This window comes from Indicator indicator, unplaced genomic scaffold (assembly GCF_027791375.1).
Source record: "Indicator indicator isolate 239-I01 unplaced genomic scaffold, UM_Iind_1.1 iindUn_scaffold_197, whole genome shotgun sequence".
In the NCBI taxonomy this organism is placed as follows: Eukaryota; Metazoa; Chordata; class Aves; order Piciformes; family Indicatoridae; genus Indicator; species Indicator indicator.
The window spans coordinates 26044-35000 of NW_026539275.1; the positions used below are offsets into that span (position 1 = coordinate 26044).

The following is an 8957-nucleotide window of genomic DNA, read 5'->3' on the forward strand; positions in this document are numbered from 1 at the left end:
TCTGACTCCCTGTGCTGCTGGCATGCTTCTGGTTGGCAGCAGCAGGCTGCTAGACAAAAGGGAAATGGAATTAGTAACCACCCCTGTTGTAATGGCAGCTTTGCTTCCCCCCATGTGGATCTTTATCCTAAGTCATTAAGTGGTGGAGAATTTAATTGGGCAGTTGCCATGAGAAAGCAAAGAGTCATCTCCTCCTGCTCTGGTCAGAGCTGATCTCTTTTGTTCCAGGATGGTGCTTTTCTTCAGGGAATCACAGGATGGTTTGGGTTGGAAAAGGCCTCTGGGATCACCCAGTCCAACATCAACCCAACCCCACCATGGTCATCAAATCATCTTGCAGTGCATCCTGGCAGGGACACCACAGCTCTGGGAGCAGGTTCCAGGAGGTCTCTTGCAGGGCATCCTGGCAGGGACACCACAGCTCTGGGAGCAGGTTCCAGGAGGTCTCTTGCAGGGCATCCTGGCAGGGACACCACAGCTCTGGGAGCAGGTTCCAGGAGGTCTCTTGCAGGGCATCCTGGCAGGGACACCACAGCTCTGGGAGCAGGTTCCTCTGATTCTGTGACTCCACACACATCCCCACCCTACTGGAAGGACATCCTTGCCCGTGGGTGAGGCTGAGGTGCATCAAAGCCTTCATTGTCCAGGGGCTGCTTATCACAGCACAGCTGCAAGTCCTCCTGGCAGCTGCCTGCAGTCCTGGCCAGCCCTGAAGGCAGAAGCAGAGACAAATCCTCTCTGATGGGACCCAGGCCAATGGTAAATCATTCCTGGCCCCTTGTCAGGCATGAAGGTGTGCCAGGCTGAGGTGTGAAAGTATGACTGAAGGCCTTGGTCCCAAGAGAAAGCACCTGGGAAATGGCAGCTGGAGTGGCAGCAGCAGCAGGGGCTGCAGAGTGTTAGCACAGAACCACACAACTGTTGGGATGGAAAAGACCTTCAGGATTTAGTCCAAGCAGCAACCCAACCCCATCCTGGCCATCAAACCATGGCCACAAGTGCCATGGCCACAGAGTTCTGGAACCCCTCCAGGCATGGGGACTCCACCACCTCCCTGGGCAGCCTCTGCCAATCCCTCACCACTCTTGCACCAAAGACATTTTGCCTCCTCTCCAACCCAAGCCTCCCCTGGCACAATTTCAGGCCAGTTCCTCTCCTTCTATCACCTAGGGACAGAGTCTAGGGAAAAGAGCCCAACCTCTGCTCACTGCAGCCTCCTCTCAGGGAGCTGCAGAGAGCAATGAGGTCTCCCTCAGCCTTCTCTCAGGGAGCTGCAGAGAGCAATGAGGTCTCCCTCAGCCTCCTCTCAGGGAGCTGCAGAGAGCAATGAGGTCTCCCTCAGCCTCCTCTCAGGGAGCTGCAGAGAGCAATGAGGTCTCCCTCAGCCTCCTCTCAGGGAGCTGCAGAGAGCAATGAGGTCTCCCTCAGCCTCCTCTCAGGGAGCTGCAGAGAGCAATGAGGTCTCCCTCAGCCTTCTCTTCTGCAGCCCCTGGGTTGGTGTTGGTTTAAAGAAGGCATCTTGGCAGCTGGCTCCACACTCTGTGTTCCCCTGCAACCTTCCAGCACAGAATCTCTTGCCCCTGGACATGCAGCCTGCCTGTCTCCTCCTGGAAGGACATCTGAAGGGTCCCAGCAGCATTCCACACGTTCATATAGACTGATTTGGGTTGGAAGGGACCTCAAGGATCATCCAGTTGCAACCCCCCTCCCCCTGCCATGGGCAGGGGACCCCTGTGAGGAGCAGAGGTGGTTTGTTGTGCCTCTCAGGTTGGTCTGGAGAGCTGTCCTTGTGGTGGGGGATCCCTGTGCAGAGCTGCAGCCATGCTGGCACTGGTGGTTTGATATTTTTTTTTTTTTTACTGCCATGGAAAGCCTTCCAGCAGAGCTTCAATAATCAGCAGGGCCTGTCCTGGCAGCTCTGGGCAGGGAGAGCAGCTTGCCCAGGGTGGGAGTTGAAGCCCCAGCCCTGGAGATGAAGTCAAGGTGAGGCTCAGCAACCTGATCCAGTGGGGGATGTCCCTGCTGACTGCAGGGGGAGGGAGGGGGGTTGGACTGGATGCCCTTTGGAGGTCCCCTTCCAACCCAACCCAGGGTGTTGCCTCCCTCAGGTGCCCAGCCATGAGAGGAGTGCTGTGGGGTGAGCTTTGGGGGCTGGTGGCAGCAGGCCTGGTGTGGCTGAGCTGCTTTGCCATCAGCTGGGCTGCTCCAGTGCCTCATTCCTGTCAGGGATGTGTCCCCCTGTGTGCTTCTCCTGGGGAGCCAGGCAGGGCTCTTCAAGGAAGCTGAGCTTGGAGGAGTTCTCAGCTTTCTCTTCAGAGATTCCTTGCATTTCCAGCACAAAATAAGGTCACTAGGGCAGTGGCACAGCCTGCTGAGGGTCACCTTGTGTGTCTGCTGCTCAGACTGGGAGATACACCTCTCCCTTGTGTCCTCCCCATCAAAGTCAGCACCCAGCAACTCCCAACGTGTTCAGGGAGTGCTAACCTGAGGCTGGTGGCCCTCAGGGACTCAACTGAACATGCAGGGCTTAGAGGAGAAGGTTTGTCCTAAGGTTTGCCAGCCAGGCTGAGAGCCACCCCAAGGCACTGTGGGCAGCCAGGAAGCAAAACTGAGCTGGCCACAGCAGGAGCCAGCAGTGCTCAGCACTGAGAAACAGCTACAGAGCTTGCAGCTGGTCATTTCTAGGCTCCTGGGACTGAGCCTGGACCTTAGGCCAAAGCTCTTGGGACAGAGCCTGGCTCCTGGGACAGAGCCTGGATCTTAGGACAAGGTTCCTGGGATAGAGTCTGGCTCCTGGGACATAGCCTGGATCTTAGGACAAAGCTCTTGGGACAGAGCCTGGCTCCTGGGACTGAGTCTGGATCTTAGGACAAAGCTCTTGGGACAGAGCCTGGCTCCTGGAACTGAGTCTGGATCTTAGGACAAGGTTTCTGGGATAGAGTCTGGCTCATGGAACATAGCCTGGATCTTAGGACAAAGTTCTTGGGACAAAGCCTGGCTTCTGGCACTGAGTCTGGATCTTAGGACAAAGCTCTTGGGACAAAGCCTGGCTCCTGAGACTGAGTCTGGGTCTTAGGATGAAGCTCTTGGGCTGTGAGGGGAGTTCTGCAGGCTGTGGGGAGCAGTCCTGGAGTCTGTGAGGCAGAGCTAAGAGCAGGACAAGCTTGGGGAGTGGCAGCATTCCCAGCGGGGATGTGGAACAGGACCAGCAGCTGAGGTACAAGAAATGAAACTGCTCCAGATCTGGAATGTTTCTTTCTGTTTCTCTCTCTTGTGTTTTGTTTGGTTGGTTTTGGTTTTAATGGTTGTTTTCTCTTCTTCTCTTCTCCCTCCCTCCCCAAATGTGTTTCAGCAACTGTACCAGATCCTGACAGACTTTGATATCAGGTTTTATATGTATGAGCTGCTGAAGGTGAGTGCTGCTGCTGCTGGCAGGCTGCAGGGCTGAGAGGGGCAGGAGCAGAGCTCATGGGGCAGTCCCTACCCAAGTGGTTACTTCATGGAATCACTGAACTGTCAGGGCTGGAAGGGAGCTCAAGGCTCAGCCAGCTCCAACCCCCTGCCATGGGCAGGGACACCTCACACCACAGCAGGTTGCTCACAGCCACCTCCAGCCTGGCTGCAAAAACCTCCAGGCAGGAGGCTTCCACCACCTCCCTGGGCAACCTCTGCCAGGCTCTCACCACCCTCCTGGGGAGGAACTTCTTCCTGACATGTTCAAGGCAGAATCCAGCAAGGTTTGGGAAGAGATAGAATCATGAAGGTTGGAAAAGATCTCCAAGGTCAGCCAGTCCAAGCAGCAACCCATCCCCACCATCACCACCAAACCATGGCCACACCTTGCTGGAACCCCTCCAGGCATGGGGACTCCACCACCTCCCTGGGCAGCCTCTGCCAATCCCTCATCATTCTTGCACCAAAGAAATTTTGCCTCCTCTCCCACCTAAGCCTCCCCTGGCACAATTTCAGACCATTTCTCCTCCTGTTACCACTAGGGAGAAGAGCCCAACCTCACTGCAAGCTCCTTCCAGGGAGCTGTAGAGAGCAATGAGGTCTCCCTCAGCCTCCTCTTCTCCAGGCTAACCAAGCCCAGCTCCCTCAGCCTCTCCTCTGGCTGCCCTGGCTTGGTGCTGTGAGGTGTTAGAGGCCAAACTTGGGGAGCTTTTGTCACCTCCAAGGAGTCTCTGCTTTTTGGGGGTCTCTCCTTTCCCTGTGAAGCATTTGGGACTGGCAGTGGCCAGCTAGGGCAGTGCTCTCCTTGTGTCCCTAGGGCTGCTGGGCTGCTCTGAGGTGAAGAGTTCCCTCCCAGTCAGAACCAGTGGGAGGTGTTGGCCAGGCTGGGGAGCTGGGACCTGCAGCACACCAGGGAGAGCAGAGGACAGAGGTTGCCAGCTCCAGACTTTGCTCTGGTTCAGGATTCAAATGCAGCCCCAGACAGGGACTTCTGCCCACTTGGTCTTAGAGCTCTGTGTCTCTGGAAGGGGAGTGTAGGACACTTGAAGCCCATGGATGTGATCTTGGTGAACAAAGCTCCTGGCTCTTAGGTGTTGACCTGACACTGCTCTTTGTCTTAGAGGCCTCCCAGCCAAAGCTTTCCCTGCAGCAAGGAGTGTCCCAAATCTCTCTCCTCTTAAAGCAGCCCAGCCTCCTCCTGCCATAAAGCTCCAGGAGCATCTCCATGGGGAGATGTGGGAGATTTGCCTCCTTGGGGCTGCAGGAGGGCACTAGGGAGAGCTTCCAGCTTTGGGCTGATCTCAGGGCTCGTTTTGTGCTGAGCTGCTGGAGCAGCAGCTTGGCTCTGTCAGGTCCTAGCAGAGCCTCAGGACTTTTGGGTTGGCACTTGGCAAGGCCCCCTGCTTCTGTAAATGAGTGGGACAGGCTAGGGAAAGCCTCCAGGGCTTGGTGGCTGCAGGGTTTTTCCTGGAGTAGATCAAGTGGGCTTGAAGGAGGCTGCACCCTCAAGCTTGCTGCACCTGGCTGCAGGGGGCAGAGCTTGCTAGGAAGGTTGGAGGGAGCCTGGAGCAGCCCAGGATTAGGGGGAGAGAGGTGATGAGGTTGAAATGATCCTGCCCTAGGGCAAGCAAGAGCAGCTTCCATCTCTGGAAACAGATCACTGAGTGACAGAGTGGCTCAGGTTGGAAGGGACCTCAGAGATCATCCAGCTCCAGCCCATGGGCAGGGACACCTCTCAACTAGACCAGGTTGCTCCAGGCCTCATCCAGCCTGGCCTTGAACACCTCCAGGCAGGAGGCAGCCACAGCCTCCCTGGGCAGCCTGTGCCAGAGTCTCAACTCCCTGATGCTGAGGACCTTCTTCCTCAGCTCCACTCTAACCCTGCTCTGCCTCAGCTCCAAACCATTTCCCCTTAGCCTCTCTAGACACCCTCAGGAAAAGGTCCTCTGCAGCCTTCCTGGAGGATCCCTTCAGGTATTGGAGGATCCCTTCAGGTACTGGAATTGCCCAACCTGTTCCAGATCTCCATAGTGGGATCCCAGCACCACTGTTTGCTGGTTGCAAGGCCAGGGATGGTCCCTGAGACCTTGCTGTGATGGCAGCTCCTCGGAGGACAGTGTCACTTCCCTGGCACTGGTCTCGTGGATGTGGAGTGACTGCAGGCAGTGCCCTCCCTCTGTGCTGCTGGAGAAGATCTCAAGAGCATCTGATAGATGTTGATGGATGGCTCTCCCTCCCCCTTGGAGCTGAGAAAACAACATTCCAGGCCCCTTGCTCCAGGGAACAGCTGCGTGGAGGGGGGTGGGAAGTGGTGCAAGGTCATGGAGCTGGAGAGCTTCTGTGTGCTCCTTGCCTTAAAGCTTTAAGCAGCAGCCCCCTCCCTCCTCTGCTGTCACTTGCAGGTGTGGCTTCAGTGAGCAGGGCAGAGCTGACTTTCTGGCTTGAGAGTGTTTTGGGACACAGGTGGAAAGCTCTGCTGGAATGGGGGAGTCATCCATGCCCCTTGTGGGGAAGGCAGCAGGATCTAGGGAGCAGAGGGCTGCCCAGGCTGGAGCTTGGCAGCAGAAGGGACACCTCCCTGTGTCTTGTTCCCTCAGAGCTGGTGTAGGAAGCACAGATGAGGGAGCTGGTGACTGCAGGAGGACAGAAGGAGCTGAAAATGCCACTTTGTGGTGCCAGGCTTGCTGCTGCCAAGGGCTGCCTGTTGTGTGGATGGTGCTGTGCCCAGGGTGCCAGCCCTGTCTGACGTCTGTGTGTCTGTCTGTGTGTCTGCCAGGCCCTGGATTACTGTCACAGCATGGGCATCATGCACAGGGACGTCAAACCTCACAACGTCATGATAGACCACCAACAGAAAAAGGTACTGGGGGCCACCAGGGCTTGGCAGCAGCTTCAGGCCAAGGGGACTTGAAACTCTGCCACCTTCTCTACCCACAGCCTGGGCAGCTGTGCTCAACCCTTTAACCTCCCTTTACCAACTCCCCTCCACTTGTGCCTGGATCATGAGGTGGCCAAGGTCCCGCTGGAGTGCACTGCAGTGGAAGTCAGGGAGATATAGAATGGGGTTGAGTTGGAAGGGACCTCCAAAGCTCATCCAGTCCAACCCCCCTGCACTCAGCAGGGACATCCTCCACTAGATCAGGTTGCTCAGAGCCCTCTCCAGCCTCACCTTGAAAATCTCCAAGGCTGGGGCCTCACCACCTCCCTGGGCAACCTGTTGCAGTGTTCCAGCAGCCTCCTGCTGCAGAACTTGTTCCTCACATCCAATCTCAATCTGCTCTGCTCTCATTTCAAACCATTGCCCCTGGTCCTGTCCCTGCAGGCCTTTGGGAACAGTCCCTCTGCAGCTTTCTTGTAACCCCCTTCAGGTACTGGAAGGCTGCTCTGAGGTCTCCCTGGAGCCTTCTCCTCTCCAAGCTGAACACCCCCAGCTCCCTCAGTCCATCCTCATAGAGGTTCTCCAGCCCCCTGATTGTTTTTGTGGCCTTCCTCTGGACCTGCTCCATCAGGGTCCATGTGCTGAGGGCTCCAGAGCTGGATGCAGTGCTGCAGGAGAGGTTTTACCAGAGCAGAGTCCATGGCTTGGAGGTTGCCCTTCTCCCCCCAGCCACCCCTGCTGGGTTTTCTTTGCTGAGAGGAGCAGGTCTGGGCCATTCATCTCCAGGTGGGGAGCAGAAGAAGGGTACCCTGGTCTGAAACACCAATGGATATTCTGACCTAAGGAACATGAGCTCCTCCTGCAGCAAAGCCTGCTTGTCCCACAGTGGCCTCCTGACTTCTGGGACATCCTAGGTGGATGCCAGGAAAAGTTTGTACCCAGCTCACTACCATGGAGATGGGCAGCACAGGGAGCTTCCCCCCTCTCCACCATGGCACTTGTACCTCACTGGCTGCTCTGTGGACCTGGCTCCCCAGGCACCTGGGATTTGCAGCTTTCAATCAGTTGCTGGTCCCCTGCCTGCCCTAGGATCACAGAATTGTGTGGGTTGGAGAAGCCCTCTGAGATCATCCAGTCCAGCAACCCAACCCCGCCATGGCTATCAAACCATGGCCACAAGTGCCATGGCCACACCTTTCTGCAACACCTCCAGGGGTGGGAACTCCACCACCTCCCTGGGCAGCCTGTGCCAATCCCTGACCACTCTTGCACAGAAGAAATTTTGTCTCCTCTCCAACTTAACCCTCCCCTGGCACAATTTCAGGCCATTTGCTCTCCTATCACTAGGGAGCAGACCCCAACCCCAACCTGACTGCAACCTCCTTTCAGGGAGCTGTAGAGGGCAATGAGGTCTCCCCTCAGCCTTCTCTTCTCCAGGCTGAACAACCCCAGCTCCCTCAGCTGTTCCTCCAGACCAGCTTGGTTGCCCTCCAGGCAGGGCAGGGTTTAGCAGGAGGGCCTCCTGCTGTCCTTCAGTGCCAGGGAAGGCCCGTCCATCCATCCCTGCAGCTACCTCCCAGGATGTGGTAGGCCACCAGCTTCCATCCATTCCTGCTCTCAGCCCCCTGTTAACATCAACGCTACCTTCAGCCCTGCAGGACAGGACAGGACGGCTGCCCTCTGTCTGTTCCCTGTCCACCATGGCTGGTGGAGCTGGTGAGGAGCCAGTGCTTGGCCTCAGGAGGCAGAGGAGCTCTCTAAGCTGGTGATAGAGGGGAAGGGAAGGGCCTGAGTCAAGCACTGCTGACAGCATCTCCTGTCCTCAGAGCTCCTCCCTGCGCCCCAGGCTCCACTCTTGCGTGGCAGGATGGAGAGGTCTGGCCCAAGGTGGCTTCACCTCATGAATCACAGAGCGATGAAGGTTGGAAAAGGCCTCTCAGGCGATCAAGTCCAAGCTTCAGCTGGCTCATCCTTGAGGCTCCTGACTCTTGTCTCTCCCTTGCATGCTCAGCTGCGGCTCATAGACTGGGGCTTGGCCGAATTCTACCACCCAGCTCAGGAATACAACGTCCGTGTGGCCTCTAGGTACTTCAAAGGACCAGAGCTCCTTGTGGACTACCAAGTAAGACTCTGCTCCTCCTTGCTAGCCACTGCTGCTAGCCACTTGTGGTTGTGCATTAGCCACCTTTTGGCTTGGCTGGTTGTGTTGGTTGGAGCTTGAAAGAGCTCCGGACCGAGGACTGAATGAATTTACCCCAAAGGAGTAAACAGCCAAACATTACTGGCACAGAACTGGAGGTTAAATAGAAAATACTGTTTTAAAAAAGGAAACCAAGTAGAAAAGGTACCAAGGCAAAAGAATATCTATATCTGTATCTATGGACTCAGAATCAACCCTGGCTTAGCTCCCCCTGGCTGATCTCTCAACCAGGCCTCAATCAAATACAAAAGTCAATCAAATATAAAAGGTAGCATGGCAAAAGAATCTATATCTGTATCTATAGAGATAGAGAGTGAGATAGAGATGAATGGATGGATGGATGGATGGATGGATGGATGATTAGATAGATGGATGGATAGATGGAAGAATAGATGGATGGATGGATAGATGGATGGATGGATAGAT

At 55.9% G+C, this 8957-nt stretch overlaps 1 protein-coding gene across 1 annotated transcript in view; it reads left to right on the forward strand.

Moving 5' to 3' along the window:
• Positions 1–1957: 1957 nt before the first annotated feature.
• The window catches only part of LOC128980456 (casein kinase II subunit alpha'), a 26280-nt gene continuing 19280 nt past the window's right edge, over positions 1958–8957 (forward strand). The window contains exons 1-4 of the mRNA XM_054398930.1: positions 1958–1983; positions 3353–3412; positions 6230–6313; positions 8343–8453. Of these exons, the coding sequence (XP_054254905.1) occupies positions 3395–3412; positions 6230–6313; positions 8343–8453 (213 nt within the window). The 5' untranslated portion in view covers positions 1958–1983; positions 3353–3394. The remainder of the gene's footprint in view (positions 1984–3352; positions 3413–6229; positions 6314–8342; positions 8454–8957) is intronic.